This window comes from Triplophysa rosa, linkage group LG4, assembly GCF_024868665.1.
Source record: "Triplophysa rosa linkage group LG4, Trosa_1v2, whole genome shotgun sequence".
Classification (NCBI taxonomy): domain Eukaryota; kingdom Metazoa; phylum Chordata; class Actinopteri; order Cypriniformes; family Nemacheilidae; genus Triplophysa; species Triplophysa rosa.
Genome location: NC_079893.1, coordinates 26,476,129 through 26,495,623, shown reverse-complemented (window position 1 = coordinate 26,495,623; position 19,495 = coordinate 26,476,129). Strand labels below are relative to the sequence as shown.

The following is a 19,495-nucleotide window of genomic DNA, read 5'->3' as shown; positions in this document are numbered from 1 at the left end:
GAAATCCAGTACATAATTTATCAGTTCGCAGATTTTAGACGGAAATTATTTATCATGTGAGCAGTTCGGCTTGAGCTGGACTCTGTAGCGTCACTTGGGAAACCCATTAGCTCGGGTCCGTCAAATCCGGTGTGAAATTGCTTTGACACGTTTGAGTCACTTCACTTTATTTGTTCTATTTCCTGACTGCACAGGATGCCCAGAGCGTTAGTTTATAATCCCAAATGTCATTACACTGAATTCAGCTAGTAAAGATAAAGCTGACGCTTCTTTCTGTTTGTGTTGTCTTTATTTTAATGGTTTTCCTCAGGAGTTGTTGTTTTATATATATTTAGACCAGCAATGCTTCTGGTTTTTCTCTTTAGACTACACGGTTGCCTTGGTGACTAAAGGTGTTGTTTTTAGACTTGACTGTGCAATATCCTGCTACATTTTGCAATAAATTATAATAAAGACAGACAGTAGGCCAATAGGGAGGCTCAGAGATGACGTATTTTTGAATGCAAAACCTGGAAGGACTTCCGGTTCCATCGCTCCAAAGTCTAAGGGTTTTTTTAATGGGTTTTAGGTAAATCGCCCGAAATAAGGTCTGTGGTAAACAAAACCTCTAAATATTTTCACGTTTTATTCTATGACATAAAACACACCAATTATAAACCGCTTGTGATTTTTTAAAGCCTTATTGTGTCTTAAAATGGCGGTTGCTAACAAGTTGCTAAAAGCGACTACTTCCTTTGGCGGGGACGTTAGACGTCATCGCGCATATAAAGCTCACAAATCATGCAACATGGGCATAAATCTCTTAAAACGTAAATGCGGATTAATTCACGGAGTAATTACTTACCAGGGAACACATTTTTAATAAAGTTTGAAAGAGTTGTCGGAGGCTTGGTGGTGGTGACGTTGATATCGAGCGACCTTAAGTGTAGTCTGTTTATAGCATCTTGTTAGCTCTTTACTTCTGCCGATTGTATTTAGGCTTCAAAAGTAACAAATGTGGTGTCAGTTTGTAAAGATGATCTTGACAGACAAAACGTGTAAACATCATAAACCTTTGTTTATCACAGAGCTTATTTTTTGCGATCTTCCAAAAGTGTATGGGAAAAATGCATATGCTTTTAGTCGAGGGAACCAGTGCCTACAAAAATACGTCATCTCTGAGGTACTGGATTATACGGAGCCCTTTTAGGGACATGGTGGTGAAAAAATATGAGAGGGAAGAGAAAATATTTTTTTAAAGATTTTGCGTTATCTCACAAAACATTGCGTTCCCTCGCAAAACTTTTGCTTTCTCTCGCAAACATGTTTGCGTTCCCTCGCAAACACATTCTGACAAAGTTCTGAGTTCTGACAAACACTTCATGTTTAATGTCCTGCTGGCAGAGTTTGAGACTAGCTCCGTACATAAACATTGGTCTATAGTCGCAGATTCCCGGACCAATAACTCGTGAGCTAAACGTTCTTATAACACAAATGACACCTCATTCTATGTAACGAAAACAATGAATTTTAACTTAATTTTCCACAAATCGAGCCTTTTATTGATCTCAGTCGGCAGCCGGCTGAGACAAGACCGAAGGGATCGTCTGTAAAGTGCAAAATCCGAAGATCATCAGGCTACGAAAAATAGTCATTAACTTCAGTGCTACATACTTTAGTATAACAAAACCAGTTTAAATTCAGCAAGAGAGCATTAATGTGTAAACTGAATTTGGTGAGACCACAGTGTGTAACATTTAAGTTATTAATGACTATTTTTGTAGTAACGCTTTTCGGATTTACAGTCACTTTGCAGACGGTTTCTTTGGACTTGTCCATGTCACCTGCTCAGGAGATCAATTTATATTCTCGTTTTGAGGAAGACTAGGTTGTAGATCATTGTCTAAGGAATTATGTGTTATTTGTGTTATAACAATTAGCTCACGAGTTATTGGTACGGGAATCTACTCTGAACCGCTCCATTGTTAATGTACGGAGCGGGACAACAGGGATGTAACGCAAATATGTTTGCGAGAGAACGCAAAAGTTTTGCGAGATAACGCAATCATGTTTGCGAGAGAACGCTAACGTTTTGCGAGGGAACGCAATGTTTTGTGAGATAACGCAAAACCTTTAAAAATATATTTTCTCTTCCCTCTCATATTTTTCCCACCACCATGTCCCAAAAAGGGCTCCGTAGGGATTATGTACGTATCTAAAAGTATATATAAAGTCAACATTATTCAGTGTGTTGCTGTTGCATTTACGTACTATAAAATCCTATGTATACAACATCACATATACAGTAGGAAACAACAAAAAATATTTTTTACTCTTCATAGTAAAAGTAAAGAAAATAGTAAAAAAAAACAGTGCCTGTTTATTGTATATATATATAATCATTTTTATACCAAATATAATCTTTTCATGTAGATATGGTGAATTTGGAGAGTTATGACAGCGAGGGACCGCACACTCCTGAAACCGATGACTCCGCAGAAGTGAGTGTGTGTGGAATAGTGATGTGAATGCTGTTGTTTTGCCGAAACTTAAAAGACTGAATTAAACATCACAAGGAAATCATGTGATTATAACAAACAAATTAATATTTTAGATGTTATGTAAGCGTGTGATTTTCTAAACCCTTTAACACAGAAGCATAGTCTTAATTAAGGACTCACATCTCAGCTGGAGTAATTATTCCAGCAGCAGCGATTCAGGATGTTTGACGTAACCAAGTGAAATTATGCTTCGGTCAACTTCTCCTGTGTATTAAATCCCACTTTTCTCTGGTTTCATCTCAGGGGAAGCTCAAAGCCATGAAACCTCCATGTGAATCAGACTTCCAAACTATCAAACTCATCAGCAATGGAGCGTATGGGTGAGAACACACGCTTATAGTAAAACATTATTCTATCCAAAATTTACCCATATTTACGTATTCTACGAGTTTTGGATTAATAATATGTAATATTTCTGGAAATAGCCCATGTTATTTGTTTTGTGCAGGATGTTGTATGCATGGAAACATATTAGGTAATGACATGCATTATCAGAAACAGTTTAATTCCATTATAATTCTACTTTCTCATTGCAGAGCGGTATATCTGGTCAGACACAGAGAGACACGGCAGCGCTTCGCCATGAAAAAGATCAACAAGCAGAACCTGATCCTGCGGAACCAGATCCAGCAGGCGTTTGTGGAGCGGGACATCCTGACCTTCGCAGAGAATCCCTTCGTGGTCAGCATGTTCTGCTCATTCGAGACGCGCCGGCACCTGTGCATGGTTATGGAGTACGTGGAGGGTAAGATGTCGTTTGCACACTTTCTCTGCAGTCATCAGCCGTTGTACAGTATGTTTGTGATTTAGGAATGTGTCAATATAAACAGAATATACACCGCTGTAAATTATTTCATATTATAATGAATCACATTTACCTTGGTCTTCAGAGATTAAATTCATGATGTACTTCACAGCACCTCCCCAGTCCTGAAAGTCCATTTATTGAAACTAAGTATTGAAAATAAAATTGGCCAACATGAATAACTTCTGTCTTTGGACAAATCTCGCCTGGTGCGAATAGGCTTGTTCACAAATTTTCCTGTTCAGTTCTTGGTTAGAATAAGCTACACTTATGTAAAGAGAATAATGTACAGGGAACTAGAGCTTCACAAAACGTAAAAGAAGATGATGCTTCAGATTTTGATGATGAATGCATTGAGCCAAAACTTTCATTTCTCTCTTTTAGGAGGCGACTGTGCGACCCTTCTGAAGAACATTGGAGCTCTGCCTGTGGAGATGGCCCGGATGTATTTTGCCGAGACAGTGTTGGCGCTTGAATACATTCATAATTATGGCATCGTACATCGGGATCTCAAACCAGACAAGTGAGTAAGAGATAAAGGCCTTAACTACAATTTACCTACCGGTTGTTTTAACCGGCTTTAAATTCACCACAATTATTTTTTAGGTTCTCACAGTGAATAAATCCGAAATATAACTATAACTATAAAGTTGTAATAATTATTCTAAATTTAAGAAAATAGCATAGGAACAAGGGGTTGATGACACAATGACAGCCAATCAAAATTGATTAAAATTGAAGGTGCTCATGCATTTAAAATGTAAACATAACGTTGGTTTGGATTCAAATTTGTAGTTTTCTTTATTGTTATCGTCCTTTTTGCAAACGAGTCTTAAAAGTGTTTAAAAGTTATTTTAATTGAATGATTTGTAGGTCTGGATGAGTCATTCGAAAAAATCAATTATGCTCCTCTGTCATGTATAAATCATGTCTAAATCTGTGAAGGTAATCTCTAAGGTAATCATCTCCAGTAATCACAAATTACTGGAGCCAACCATTGATTAACAAATGGAAATTTGTTCATCAATGGTTGGGAACTCTGAATATGAAGTACATGAACCACTGATCTGTTAAGCATTGCATAATGTGGTAAAAACTATAAAAAGGTTTAGGGCTGCAACTATCGATTATTTTAGTAATCGAGTATTCTACTGATTTTCCATCAATTAATCGGGTATTCGGATAATAAGTACTTTTTCTTTATTAAAGAGCAATACTAAATATCCAAGAGAAAATAAGACAGGTCTCTTAAAATGAACAACTAATTTGTTTCCTTTTTAGAAAAAATAATATATTTATTGCTGAAATTGCATACATTCATATCTGTGAAAACTAAACCCATTTAGTACATTCCATTGCCGTATTAAATCCAAAATGCAATATAGGCCTAATACAAATGTATAAAATAAGAAACATTAATAAACATAGAAAGAATAATTTCAAAGGTAAACAACTAACTTCAGCTTATGCATGATGCATTTAGTTTATCTAAATTAGTTTTAGTTTATTTTTTACTATTAAATAGTAATATATTTGTCCACATAAAAATACGGAGTTAACCTGACTTTTATTTTGGCAGGTCGTCGGAAGACGCTTATTTTTTAGTGTGTTAGCTTCACTCAGTAAAATGTTCTGAAATAAACTCTCAGAGCAACTCTGAGCAAGTTTCACTCGCAAAATAGACTAAAACTAAGTAAAATAGCAGTTCACCATTTCAATAAGTTATCACTTATTTATCAGCATGAGAAATACGTGTGAGCGCGTGAACAGACTAAAATGCGTGTGTCTCACGGCGAATGCGAGAGCCCTGTAACATGAATAGAGTTTAGCGGGCTGTGCGTCAGTAATAACGGTCCGTGGGGAAACGCAGTGCTCCGTGTGTACTGTAGTTAAATGGATTAAACGAGGCTTCGAGGCAACAAAAATTGCCTCGATGATTTTTTGTATTCGAATTACTCGAGTTACTCGAGGAATCGTTTCAGCCCTAAAAAGGTTATTATGAAGGTCTACAGATGAATCAAGCCAATTGTTTTCGATATCACCAAAGAGACATCCCATTGTGTAAAGCTTGTGGAGAAATTCGTCTACTTCTGTGCTCCACTCAATTTACGATCCTTCCCCACAGTTTGTTGATCACGTCGATGGGTCACATTAAGCTGACAGATTTTGGACTGTCAAAGATGGGGCTTATGAGTCTGACCACTAACCTGTATGAGGGACACATTGAGAAGGATGCCAGAGAGTTCTTGGACAAACAGGTAAACGACACAATGTGACACAACCAACATTCATCTTTTTTTGAGGAGGCATTTTCTGTTTTTGTTCTTATTTTCTAGAACAGGATTGTGCATTAGCTGTTCCAGTGTGATTTGAGCTACATAGACACTAACTGAATTGTCATGATCCTGCCTCTCCTGGTCATGCTTTTCTAGTCTTCTGGCAGGGTCATGACAGCCCCACGTGTTTATTGTGGAGAGAGAAATGGCATTGTTGTTTTGGCATGCCATGCGCTCTCTCCGGTCTCGTCTTTGTTCCCGCCCTCTCGTTTCCTCATTATTGATTGTTAATTATTTCATGCCCTGCACCTGTTCCCCTCTTGATTTGGTTCCCTATTTAATGCCCTTGTGTTTGCTGTCCTGTGCTGTTTCGTTTTGCCTTGTTGCCATGCGTGTGCTTTGTTTGCCTTGTTGCCATGCGTGTGCTTTGTTTGCCTTGTTGCCTTCCTTACCCTGTTGGATTTTACCTTGTCTTGATATTTTTCTAGTCATGTCAAAGTCGTGTGAGTGTTTAAGTATAGTTATCCTGTTCCCTTGTTTTTGCCCCCTCATGGGAAGTCTTTTGTTTCCAGTTTATATTTGTGCGATTCTTGTTTAACCCCCATCATGGGCTTTTGTTTTTGTAATAAAGTTTAAGTTGATTCTGTAACGCTGCCTGCAATTGGGTTCTCTTTCTTGGAAATTCCTGACATGAGTGATGAAGTGAAATCGCTTGCCTTTGGTGTAATTCATAGACCGCTTTAATGTGACCTGTAACATCAGTCTCTCTCTTTAGGTGTGTGGTACACCTGAGTATATCGCCCCTGAGGTCATTCTCAGGCAAGGCTATGGGAAACCAGTGGACTGGTGGGCCATGGGAATCATCCTGTACGAATTCCTGGTGGGCTGTGTGCCGTTTTTCGGCGACACACCTGAAGAGCTTTTTGGCCAGGTGATCACAGGTGAGGAGATGAGCAGGTGAATGACAGTGAATCTTGCAATCCTGACGTGTGGTGGTCTCAGATTGAGGTGAATCCTGATGTTAAATCGCACCTCACTCTTGATAAGTCTCTCTCGCAGAGATCTGCTTCTAAAATGGTTCGGCATTGCACAAATATTCGGGGCTTCCAAGCATCACCTGGGCTAACTTTAGTAACAGCAGTGTTGATTAGTGTGAAAAACACTGATTTAATAGTTTGCTTCTCCAGAAATGTCTTCCAGAGGATTGTTTTTTTTCTTGAAATGAAATGTATTAAAGATCTTTAGGTGATTTTGTTTGTGTTTGTGTTTGTGTATGTAGATGATATTGAATGGCCAGATGGAGATGAGGCGTTGCCTGGTGATGCTCAGAGCCTGATTTCTGCCCTGCTGCAGACCAACCCGCTTGTGCGACTGGGCACAGGTACAGGTAGCAAACCTACCTCATTTTTACCACACTGGCATACTAGAGTACTGTATGCTCGAATTAATATCACTGTTAACATGAAATAGAAATGAACTCTGTTTTGGCATGGTAATGGTTTTATTATGCACAATTTAACCGTGAGTGTTGTTCTAAATTAAACATTTGTATTTTGTAATTTAATCCAAATATAATAACTTTCCCCACCTCTGAAACGAAATCATTTTTAGCTGATATCATAAATCATTTTTATGTTTAGATTTTTTTTATTCTTGTAACACGGGCTTTTCCAAATCCAGTATCCACAGAATGTGATTTAACCAAGCAGGAAATATTCTTAAAAGTTAAAATTTATATTAACAATCACAGGTTACTTCTAGCCAACACCTAAAATCTGATTGTTGATCCAAGTACTTTACATCTCCTGCTTGGAAATCAATATGGTAAAAGAATGTCATTATGTCCAAGCAGTCATTGGTTTTCTTACAATGAAAGTGAATAAGGACTGGGGTTTTCTGAGATCTCGTACATTGATTTTAAACCTGAATCGGTTCTTAACATGACAGGACTATATGTACAGTATATTAAGTGTATTTTTTATGTATTTTATGGTGTTTTATTTTTGGAGATTTAGAGCTCTAGTCCTCATTTACTTGCATTGTATGTTGGAATGACAAAACGGCAAACAATATTAAACAAATATTTCTCCTCTTGTTTTCAATAGACTAAAGATAACAGCACCTGTATCCAATAAGGATTGACTGTTTGTTTTATTTACATTGTCTGTTTGTTTACATTTGTTTACTCGCAACAGGTGGAGCTTTCGAAGTAAAGCAGCACTCGTTTTTCTCCGGATTGGATTGGAACGGGTTACTCAGACAAAAAGCTGAGTTCATCCCTCACCTGGAGTCCGAGGAAGACACCAGCTACTTTGACAGTGAGAAGTAGCTCACATTTTCTTTCAACTGTGCCCTTGATCGGCATCATTATATCTCACATCTTCCTCTGTCACAGCACGATCCGAGCGTTATCGGCACATCAGCTCGTACGATGAGGACGACACCAATGACGATGAGCCAGTGGAGATACGACAGTTCTCCTCTTGCTCGCCGCGCTTCAGCAAGGTCAGTCTGACACGTTCTCAAAAGCACTTACTCATGCGCACACACGCATTCACTGTACTACTGTAGTATCTTTTTATCCTTTTTCTGTCTGTCTTCTATCTGTCTGCCTTTGACAGGTTTTCTGTCAAGGTCGGAACCACAATCACTGATATATGAGAGACAGTGGCTAGTTTTCAGACTTTTAACATAAATAGATGGAAGAAAATAAACAGAAATCTTAATCATTTATTTATTAATTCTAGCTATTAATACAAGCACACGTACATCTTTTCTTTTGCATTTTCTAATCTCCTCTTACATTTAATATATTCAACTTCTTTTTAAGTGGCAGTGTTTTCCGTGTGTTTGCTTTGAACACAGGTCATTGACACGCGCGCACACACACACAATCGATTTTACTTTATTTTCAGATTTCTCTTTGCCCACATATGGAAAATGTATGCGTTGAAATCTGCATCATTATTTGCCTCTTGTCTCCGTTTCAGGTGTATAGTAGTATGGAGCACCTGTCCCAGCTGGAGCAGAAGACCCCTGTAGTCACCCGCAGAGAGCACAAAGGTCGTCGTGAAGACAAAATGGCCAAGAGAGAGAGTCTGGGCAGCTTCAGCATGAGAGACAAGAGCTGGAGGACAGGCTCGCCTGAGATGTACGTGTGTACAGTATGTGACAGGCAGAATTAAAATAAGAATGTTTTATATTCAAATTGAATGCCTAAAAATAAAATTAAATGCATTATATAGCTACAAAATGGCAAAAGTTAAAGAAATCAAAAGTCCTGCCTTCCGGATAAAAGACACTGACACATGGTCTTCATGACAGTTCAGGACACAGAACTGTAATATGAAATCAAATTTAGCCAAGTAGAAATAAAACACAATTACTATACATACAGTCAAACAGCCTTGAAATTCCTAATTTCTTTCATAATATTTGTCAAAGTCCAACATTCTCTCTCGCTTTTTATTTTATTTCTGTAGGAAACGTCTGTCATGCTCTGAGTCTCTGTACATGGAGGGAGACTTTAGTCCTCCAATGGGCGCCCGGCGGCGTTTTTCAGCCCTGATGGACACGCACCGGTTTGCCGCTCCTCAAGAGGTTGACGGAGAGCTCGCAGCACGACAGGGTGGCACTAAAACCCCCGGATCATCAGTAGAGGAGGTTACTGCTCCATCATCGCCAAATGCTAATGAACAGAGGAATGCTGGGAAGGAAGTGCTATCAGCAACTTCCAGTAAGGCGTCAGGTGAGGAAAGAAGGAAAGCTGAATGGAAGTAATATAAGTTATTATGATTGAAGCTAAGAACTGCCCATTTAGACAGGATTTTACATTTGCAGAGAAGCCATCAAGACCAGGTGAGGTATCAGCTCCACAGGCCATACCTACTGCAGGGGCCACAGCACTACTCTCTAGGGATATGATTACCATGAGTGACCCAATCGGTCAGCGAGCGACCAAGGATCTGGTGCTTCGGCGAGCGCGTCATCAGCAGCTGTCCTGTGATGGGGAGAAACACCCCTCACGTCCTGGCAACAAGGTCATCAAATCTGCGTCCGCTACAGCACTGTCTGTCATGATTCCTGGAGGTACAGTTCAGCCTCCCACCACTGGAGGGAACATGGTTATAGGATTTTAAGTATTGTGGCTTGGACGTGTTTTGTGAGATTTTGCTAATTATTAATTAATTTACCAATTTCTAGTTGAGCAGCAGTTGGGTAGCTCTCCGCTGGCCAGTCCCATGTCCCCACGCTCGCTCTCCTCCAACCCCTCTTCACGAGACTCCTCCCCCAGCCGTGACTACTGCCCCACGGTCACGGTTCTTCGTTCACCAATCACCATTCACCGGTCTGGCAAGAAGTACGGCTTCACCCTCCGTGCCATACGGGTCTACATGGGAGACTCTGATGTCTATAGTGTGCACCACATAGTCTGGGTGAGATGGAAAAACAGATCATGACAGAATCATGATGAACAGAAAATGTTACTATTAAGGCATAATAATTTTTTGTTCAAAGCAGCTTGGTGAAGCACTTGTTAATTGTTAATACTCCTCTCATCCAATCACAGCATGTTGAGGATGGAGGCCCTGCCCAGGAGGCGGGGCTATGTGCTGGTGACCTTATCACTCATGTCAATGGAGAATCTGTGCATGGATTGGTCCATACTGAGGTGGTAGAGCTAATTCTTAAGGTGAGACATCAAATATGATATGGTTCCCCTTAAACGTTTTTTGCTCAAATATGAAACTATTGGAAGATTAAAAGTGTTTTTCAAGCAAGACATTTAAATTTCATAGCACATGTTAAGTGTGGGATGAGTTAGGTTTTGGAGTTTGGTTCAAACTGCTAATCCTTAGCAATGCCAATGTCAAAAAAATCTAATTGCCTTTGCTCTTTCTCTGCTCAGAGTGGAAACAAGGTGACCGTGACCACCACACCCTTTGAAAACACCTCCATTAAAGTAGGACCAGCTCGCAAGTCCAGCTACAAGTCCAAGATGGCTAGACGCAGTAAGAGGCCAGTCAAAGAGGGACAAGAAAGGTACAATCTGTCTGCTGTCCTAAACTTAAAGAAAATATTGTGTCTTGTCCATTTATATTTCCCTTGTCATTTACAGCAAGAGGCGTGGATCTTTGTTTCGCAAAATAACTAAGCAGTCCAACCTGCTGCATACAAGCCATAGTCTGTCGTCGTTGAACAGGTCCTTGTCATCCAGTGAAAGTCTTCCTGGCTCTCCTACACACAGCCTGTCAACTCATTCACCCACCCAGAGTTATCGCTCCACCTCTGACTCATCCCACCTTGGTAAGTATATTAAAACGGAAAGGTAGAAATGAATCAAATTTCCCAACTTCATTAACATTTATTTAAAATGACATTGGAAAACTAATATGATTGGTTTTTGGCGTTTCACCCAGGTGCCTCCTCTCAGAGCAGCTCTCCTGCCTCCAGTACCCCAAATTCCCCTGCGACAACCCAGCACATGCGGCCCAGCTCCCTGCACGGACTATCCCCTAAACTGCACCGGCAATATCGTTCGGCCCGTTGCAAGTCTGCCGGAAACATTCCTTTGTCTCCGTTGGCTCACACACCATCCCCCACTCAATCCTCACCCCCTCCTTTACCTGGGCACACGGTGGGAAGCTCCAACACAACCCAGACGTTTCCTGCCAAGCTACACTCGTCCCCGCCTATAATAAGACCCCGACCCAAGAGCGCCGAGCCGCCCCGGTCCCCGCTTCTCAAAAGGGTGCAGTCAGCAGAAAAGCTTGGATCTCCTCTTACATCCTCTTCATCGGAGAAGAAAGGAGGACTCGGGGTGATGAGGAAGCACAGTTTAGATGTCGGACATTCAGATTATCGCAAGGATGGCTTCCACTGTGAGCTGGGACTGCAGAGTCTAATGGAAATTGAGGGTGAGAACCTGGCATCCGCCCCCACGACTTCTCCTTCGCCCACCCAGCAAACCCCCTCACCCCCAGAGACGGGCATTTTTAAGCCGGTTAGGAAGCTGGGCAGGCAGGAGTCGCCTTTGAGCAGAGATGCTTTGCTTGCTGGGCGAGAAAAAGAAAGAGACAAGGAGAGGACTGGCGAACTGATCCAAATTGGGGACGCTAGAACAGGGTCGGTTAGAGACACGTTCCTTCCAGGTAGCTTTACTCTACCTGGTGCAAGTTTAACTTCACAAGAAGGTTTCCTAGGTAAACCCCACACTGGGCAGCCTCCGTTTACTAAATCTTCTCCATCCGAGTCCAAGCCTAGTGTGGTTGTATCCATTCCATCACCCCTGACTATGGTGTCTTCCCTGTCTGCCAAAATTACAGGTCTAAGTAAGAAGGAAGAAGGAAACGATGCAGGTAAAACTAGGCATAACCAGCAAGTGAAAACCACTAAGCCTTTATGCTCCCTAAGCACATCAGATGTAATCCGCAAAGACTCTTTAGGGATACAAGGAGAAAATGGATGTTGGAGAAGAGAAGTGAAGCAGGACGTTGAGAAGCCTTTAACTTTAATCAAGCAAGGCCCATCATGTTCTGCTCCTGGGAAGACGACAAGCACAGAGACAACCAAAGCAAGTAAGGGACCTTGTGATGTTGAGAGTCTAAAAAAGGATGTTTTAGATCCCCATACCAGAACTTCAGATGTAAGGTTGAGAACTGTTTCTAAAGGGGTTATTCCGTCCCATCCACCCCAGGCACAATGCTCTGCTTTGGGCAAACTTAGGCAAGAAAAGGGCCTGACTCCGGTCAGCTGCTACCGCGCAACGTTCGATTGGGAGGACAAATGTCTCTTGGAGGTTGTTGAGGAACACTCACCATCTCCCACTCCTTCTCCAACTGGACTGACCCCAGATCTTCCCAAATCTCAACCTCAGTCCCCCGGTGGAAAATCTGGTTTGGCCATCACGTTGACCTCCACAGGGAAATCTATGGGGCCTGTCAAATGTGAAACTCATGAGGGGACCAAGGCAAAAGACACCATCAAACCATTAGAGGTGACCCAGACTTGTTCACTAGGAAAGACTGAGGCTGCTTCTGGGAGTAGGGAGAGCTCCAAAGGGGGTGATCAGAACTCTTCTAGCACCCCTCTGCATTTGAAGACTGCCAGTAGTACAAAGAATGGATCTTGATTCTGCAGAAGTTGAAGATATAGATGCCTTTATGGAGGGTTTAGGAGTGTTTCAAAGCACTTAAACATTCAAGGACATTGCCACCAGTGAATACTATAACCATATTGCGAACAAGGGAAGAATTCCTGCAAGGGTCTTTAAAAATCTGTTGTTTATTGTACATTCAGAGCTTCTGATAGGTGTATTATTAAACGTGTGTTGGGTGTTTGAGAAAGTGAATGGGTGCATGTTCTGTGGTGCTTGTGCAAGAAGATGAAACAAGGCAAGTGCTTTAACAGATCAAACAATGCTGAATACTGTGAACAACAAAACAATATTCCTCCATTTTCTAATGTGACCAACTATGATAGAGGTTGGTCACTAAATAGACATATCAATTTTTTGGCCAAGACAGAACAATATCAAAGACGTGCTGTTTCTGTAGCGTATGTGGCTGATTCAGTTTTTCAAACCAGATTAGCATAAGGTCTATCAGTGACTGTGTGGGATGCTTTCTAAACACTAGATGTCTGACTCACTCTCATACAGCTCACAATTCTTTCATCATAAAAAAATATTGAATAGTGAAGTTTTGTTTTGCTATATAAAAAATCAGAGCACTCAAAATTATTGATGTTGGTTTTATCTTCAGAAAAACGAAAATCGCTCTTTGCATACACTTTCAGTGTAATATTTTGTAGAGCCTTGTTTTTCTGTGATGACATTCAAGCATTGAGAAGTAGGGGGATGCTAAAAGCTTTTCTCTAGGTATAGACCTCCTTGATTGAGCATTGAGATTTCTGTGAAATGAAGCATTTTAGTGCAGATTTAATCCAATCTCGTATAGGCCACTGTTATGAAGCTTTCTTGACATGACATAGTTGACCGGCGTACCTTTCATTTCTATTCCGTTGGACTCCTGCAGTCTCTTTGAAAGTGATCGTTGACCTCACCATGACTTCGCTCTGTAGTCTCACATTCACAACCTGAATGATGATTCCTCTGCTGTGAGCTTTGTAATTCAATAACATGAGGGAATTTGGTTAAGGGTCCAGACACATTTGTAAGGCGCTGTGTATGTCTATGGAACAGTGACTAGTCAGAACATAAATACTATTACTAAAGAACTAAGAGACAAATACATGACACAACAGTTCATGGGTAGGCCCATTTCATTTCAATGCAGTATTGTTTTTTTTTTTTTTTGTGAATCACAAAAAAGAGTTAACAAAATGTCCATAATTATAAGACTCGTGATATCTTTATGTAACGCACAGACAGTTAAGAATGATCTTACATTTGTCTGAAATACCACGAGGTCGCGTTCACGTATGCCACCGATGGACGCGCCGCTATAAATTTAACGTCATATAAGACGTCATACGCCATTCGTTCCCTATCGAGAGCGGTCTCTCGACATTGCGGAAGCTTCCGCATATGGGAACTCCTCCCTTCTCACCTCTCCTGAAGTCTTATTGGATAACGCCAGTGAAACTGGCCAATTGTCGCGCTCGCAACCGAATGTAATTACTGGCGACCCGAGACAGTATAAATACAGTGCACAGCGACAATACCTCAGAATCTTCTCTTTCACGCTGCCATCATTGATATCGTCAGAAGCTTCTTCATCCGATGGCCGCCTTCTGTTGCCTTTGCGTGGGTCTCATTGACCCGCAGGATACGCACGAGTAATGCATCGTCTGCCTGGGCCTGGCCCACGCTGAGGCGGCATTCGGAGAGTCTGATTGCGCGCACTGTGCTGACCTGCCGGCGCGTGTCTTGAGGACTTGCAGGAACGTTGCTTGAGGATTATTCCGGTCGAGGCCCACTGCCGCCAAAGGATCGCTGGTGGGCCCACCCATGCCACGTGGCGGCGGCGACGACGACGACGACGATGACCACCCGGCTCAGGGCCGCTGTCCTCTGCCGTCGCCTCGTTCCCCGGTCATTTTCACTGAGGAGAGCCTTTGTCCCCCTCCCGCCGTTGCGGATGCCATTTCCTTCGGCCTTGACGTGGAAGACGACGACTCTATGTCCATCTCGGCCTTGGTGAAGGACTGGGCGGAGTCGGAGCGGGACCACACCGACTCGGAGAGCACCCCAGACCTCCTTGTGAGGGTGCTGGAAAAGGCCGTTAAGGAGCTCGACCTTAGCTGGAGTGCCCCGGAGGAGCCAGCTAAAAGTAAGCTCGATTCCTGGTACTTTTAAGCGGGCCGCCGCCAGGCTGCACCGAAGAGGAGTACTCCTTTTTTCCCTGATGTGCACGAGCACGTGGTTAAGTCGTGGACGGCCCCTCAATCGGCGTCCACGCTGCCACACAGGCTATGGAGGCCCACGGTTATACCCGCATGCCGCCCGTGGAGGAGACCCTCGTTGCACATCTGTGCCCCTCCTCCTCTTCGCTGAGTGCGGGACAAGGTCTGCCGTCGAAGCCGTGCAGGTTTACCGCCCACCTCGCCGACAAGGCGTACACCTCCGCCGGGGAAGCAGCCTCCGCGCTGCACTCGATGGCGGTTCTACAGGTCTTTCAGGCGAAGATCCTGCAGGCGCTGGATGGGGGCGCCTTGGATGCGGACGCTGTGAAGGACCTGAGGGCGGCGACGGACTTTGCGCTGATGGCGACGAAGCGCACCACACAGGCTATCGGCAGGTCGATGGGCTTCATGGTCGTCCTTCACCGCCATTTGTGGCTGACGCTGGCGGACCTCAAGGACGCTGACCGGAAGTCGCTGCTCAACGCTTCCATTACTCCCTCTGGTCTCTTTGGGGATGTCGTGGAGTCGGTGTCAGAACGCTTCACGGAGGCGCAGAAGCGCACAAAAACCATGAGCCACGTGCTTCCTCACCGTTTGTTGCAGCCGGCGCCAAGAGCGAGATCCTCGTCTGCTTCGCGCTCTTCCCACAGGCCGGCTAAGCAGCTCGCTGCCGCGGCTTCGGCTCCCCGAGACCCTGGGCCGGACGTCCGGCCTAAGCAGTGGTCTGCCCCAGCTAGGAAGAAGTACGGGCAGAAGAGAGGTCATTGAGGCGATAGCGGATCGTCTTCGGCTGCCAAGCTGCCTTCCTGACGGGTCTGCAGAGAGAAAGGGGGAGTTCGTGAGTGGACCGGTGCTCAAGCGGCGCCGTTTGCATCTTGTTTCCCCCGCTGTTGTGGGCGATTGGTGCAATGCTCAAAATGTTGTGTGTGTAAATGTATTAAAAGCACTTACCTCCTCACAAAAGGAGCTCTCTCCCCTTCACTCACACCACACTGTGTCCCCTGCCCTGCCACGGTGCAGCGCGAAGCCACAGTTAGAATACGCTATAACCGGCATCCCCTCACCCACGGTAGCTCCCGTTGCGCACTCTGCCCGCCCAAATGAGGTAGAGTGCGGTTTCTACAGCCGGTATTTTGTGGTGCCCAAGAGAGATGGCGGACTCCGTCCTATTTTGGATTTCAGACCCATCAACCGAGCGCTTCACAAGAGGGTGTTCAGAATGATTACGCTAAAACAGATCCTGACGCAAGTACGTCCCGGGGACTGGTTTGCGTCCGTGGATCTGAAGGATGCATATTTTCACGTTCAGATAGCCCAAAGCCACCGGCGCTTCCTGTGGTTCGTGTTCGACGGAGCGGCGTACCAGTTTGCTGTGCTGCCATTCGGACTGGCATTGGCTCCACGCACATTCTCGAAATGCGTGGACGCAGCGCTTTCCCCTCTCAGAGCGAGTGGTATGTGCATTCTGAACTATCTGGACGACTGGCTGCTTCTATCCCATTTACGAGATGTGCTTGTCAGTCATACGCAGACGCTGCTTCGTCAAAAGAGCAAGCTTCTGCCGAGTCAGTCCATAACATATCTAGGGGTATGTTTCGACTCAGTGGAGATGCGCGCCCGCCTCTCTCAGGAGCGCTTGGAGTCCATCTCCACCGCACTGCGCGCCTTCAGCCTGGACCGGTCCGTTCCGCTGAGGGTATTTCAGAGACTTCTGGGACTGATGGCATCAGCATCACCAGTCTGCCACCTGGGTCTTTTGCACATGCGTCCTCTGCAGCTGTGGCTAAAGACTCAAGTTCCGCGGAGAGCATGGTCCTTGGGTCGTGCTCGCGTGTGGATAACTCACAGATGCCTCAGCGCTTTGGAACTGTGGCGCGACTTGAGCATGTTCAGCCAGGGCGTTCCCCTGGAGCTTGTGACAATGCGCACGGTGGTAACGACGGATGCGTCTTCCTCGGGCTGGGGTGCAGTGTGCGAAGGCAGGCCGGCGTTGGGTCTGTGGTCGCTGTCTCTGAGCAGTTGGCACATAAATCGGCTGGAGCTGATGGCGGTGTTCTTAGCTCTGCAGACTTTTCGGCCTCAGCTGATGCAGCGTCATGTACTGATTCGCACCGACAACACGTCCGTGGTTTCGTACATCAATCGCCAAGGAGGGGTCCACTCCAGAGCCCTTTTCAAGTTGGCTGCGAGGCTGCTGCTGTGGGCAGACCAGCACCTGCTTTCCATCAGGGCAGAGCATATCCCCGGTCATTTGAACTGCAGAGCGGATATGCTCTCGAGGGGAGGTCTTTCCCAAGGGGAATGGAGACTTCACCCCGACTCAGTACGGATGATCTGGGATCGCTTCGGGAAAGCGGAGGTGGATCTGTTCGCGACAAGCGAGAAAGCACACTGTCCGCTGTTCTTCTCGCTGCCGCGCTGCCGCACTCCCCCAGGGAGACGGATGCTCTGACGACGCGCTGGCCGGACGCCCGGCTTTACGCTTTTCCTCCGGTGAAGATTCTGCCCCTTGTGCTGTGTAAGATCAGAGAGGAGAGAGCGTCGGTGATCCTCGTTGCTCCGTTTTGGCCAAATCAGCCGTGGTTCCCGGACCTGAGAGAGTTACTGGTGTCCTCTCCGTGGGGGATTCCCCTCAGGGGCGACCTGTTATCTCAGGCGAACGGCTCGATTTGGCAGCCCAACCCGGATTTGTGGAACCTCCATGCCTGGCCGCTTCAGGGGTCTTAGAACCCCTCCCTCAGAGAGTGCTTGACACTATTGCGGAGTCTTGGGCGCCTTCCACGATCTCCTTCAGTACCCCCGTGGGATTTGTCTCTGGTGCTGAGGGCTCTCTCTCTGCCCCTGTTCGAGCCGTTGGAAGCTGTTTCTGTAAAGGAGCTCTCTCTTAAAGCCGTTCTCCTTCTCGCTCTTGCTTCGGCAAAACATATAGGGGATTTATGTGCACTTTCTATCGGCGCAGATTTCATTCATTTTGGGGCCGGCGACTGCAGCGTCACTCTACGGCCGAAAGCGGGTTATGTGCCTAAGTTCCTGTCTACCCCGTTCAGAGAGCAGGTTATTTCGTTGCCCGCTTTGTCTTCCAAGTCGTCTGCCTCGTGTGATGCTGACGCTCAGAGGACTGTGTGTCCGGTTAGGGCTTTGAGGGCTTACATTGATCGTACGGCCGGGTTTCGGCTGTCAGATCAGCTCTTCGTGTGCTATGGCGGGGGGACTAAAGGTCGGGCTGTCTCTAAACAGAGGCTCTCTCACTGGGTGGTGGACGCTATCAACCTGGCGTATGAGAGTCGAGGGCAGGCCTGCCCTTTCGGCGTCAGGGCTCACTCAGCTAGGGCTGTTGCCTCTTCGTGGGCTTGGGCTAGAGGCGTTTCTATTAAGGACATCTATTGTGCGGCTGGCTGGTCTTCACAGAACACCTTCGCCAGATTCTACAGGCTGGATGTATCCTCCTTAGCCTCGCATGTCCTCTCGGTGAGTACGGACAGCTCAATGTTACCTAGTTGCTGATCTCCTATATTGTGCAGTTGTTACCGTGTTACTGTTAACTCTGTGCTTGGTGCAACTGGACTTGCATATTATATCTGCCCGGGTTTCCGCGCTGACATTTACTATTGTGGTGTCTGCCCTGTCTCAGTGCAGCCCGCTCATTTCTTTGGCTGAGATATGCAAATTTTGTAGAAGACCATTCTTGCAGCTCATTGGTCTGTCTCAGCCAATCAGCTGCGGGCCCTTCAAGATGACTTCGCGATTGGTTCATCGGTGTGCTTAACACTGGTGAATGTATGTGGTCGGTGTACGGCTGTTTTGCTACTCTCACGGCGGGATTGCATACAGTTCCCATATGTGGAAGCTTCCGCAATGTCGAGAGACCGCTCTCGATAGGGAACGTCTCCGGTTACTGTTGTAACCTCGGTTCCCTGAGAAGCGAGAACGAGACATTGCGCTAGCCGCCGTGTTCGTCGCGTGTCAGCCTTGGAGGCGTTCTATCGCAGATTCTGAGGTATTGTCGTTGTGCACTGTATTTATACTGTCTCGGGTCGCCAGTATTTACATTCGGTTGCGAGCGCGACAATTGTCCAGTTTCACTGGCGTTATCCAATAAGACTTCAGGAGAGGGGAGAAAGGAGGAGTTCCCATATGCGGAAGCTTCCGCAATGTCTCGTTCCCGCTTCTCAGGGAACCGAGGTTACGACAGTAACCAGAGACGTTTTCCTGTTTAAAAACGACCGATTAGCGTCAGAGAGAATAATTATTTATTCATAACGACTCCAGTTTCACTTTTCATCCAAAGCTGGCGTTTGACTTCTTTCTTATACTTTGCCTGGTTTAAATGTTGCTCTTTATATTTACCGTCCACCGCCCAATGGTTCGCTACGTTTTTGTGTTTCATGGAAGAAACAAAATAGTACCTTTAAATGGCATATACAGTGAGGGAAATAAGTATTTGATCCCCTACTGATTTTGTAAGTTTGCCTACTTACAAACAAATGAAGGGTCTATAATTTTTATGG

General features: G+C 44.8%; 1 protein-coding gene across 5 annotated transcripts in view; it reads left to right on the top strand.

Moving 5' to 3' along the window:
- mast1a (microtubule associated serine/threonine kinase 1a) overlaps window positions 1-12,753 on the top strand; it is a 44,415-nt gene extending 31,662 nt beyond the window's left edge. For 4 of the 5 annotated variants that reach the window (XM_057330752.1, XM_057330751.1, XM_057330754.1 and 1 more), the window contains 17 exons: window positions 2,413-2,480; window positions 2,784-2,860; window positions 3,077-3,285; window positions 3,730-3,868; window positions 5,471-5,603; window positions 6,397-6,562; window positions 6,901-7,008; window positions 7,817-7,939; window positions 8,017-8,126; window positions 8,612-8,772; window positions 9,104-9,369; window positions 9,462-9,710; window positions 9,825-10,057; window positions 10,192-10,314; window positions 10,531-10,664; window positions 10,741-10,928; window positions 11,042-12,753. In XM_057330752.1, the coding sequence (XP_057186735.1) occupies window positions 2,413-2,480; window positions 2,784-2,860; window positions 3,077-3,285; window positions 3,730-3,868; window positions 5,471-5,603; window positions 6,397-6,562; window positions 6,901-7,008; window positions 7,817-7,939; window positions 8,017-8,126; window positions 8,612-8,772; window positions 9,104-9,369; window positions 9,462-9,710; window positions 9,825-10,057; window positions 10,192-10,314; window positions 10,531-10,664; window positions 10,741-10,928; window positions 11,042-12,753 (4,199 nt within the window). The remainder of the gene's footprint in view (window positions 1-2,412; window positions 2,481-2,783; window positions 2,861-3,076; window positions 3,286-3,729; window positions 3,869-5,470; window positions 5,604-6,396; window positions 6,563-6,900; window positions 7,009-7,816; window positions 7,940-8,016; window positions 8,127-8,611; window positions 8,773-9,103; window positions 9,370-9,461; window positions 9,711-9,824; window positions 10,058-10,191; window positions 10,315-10,530; window positions 10,665-10,740; window positions 10,929-11,041) is intronic. The other variant, XM_057330753.1, reaches the window with a different exon arrangement.
- Window positions 12,754-19,495: the final 6,742 nt, after the last annotated feature.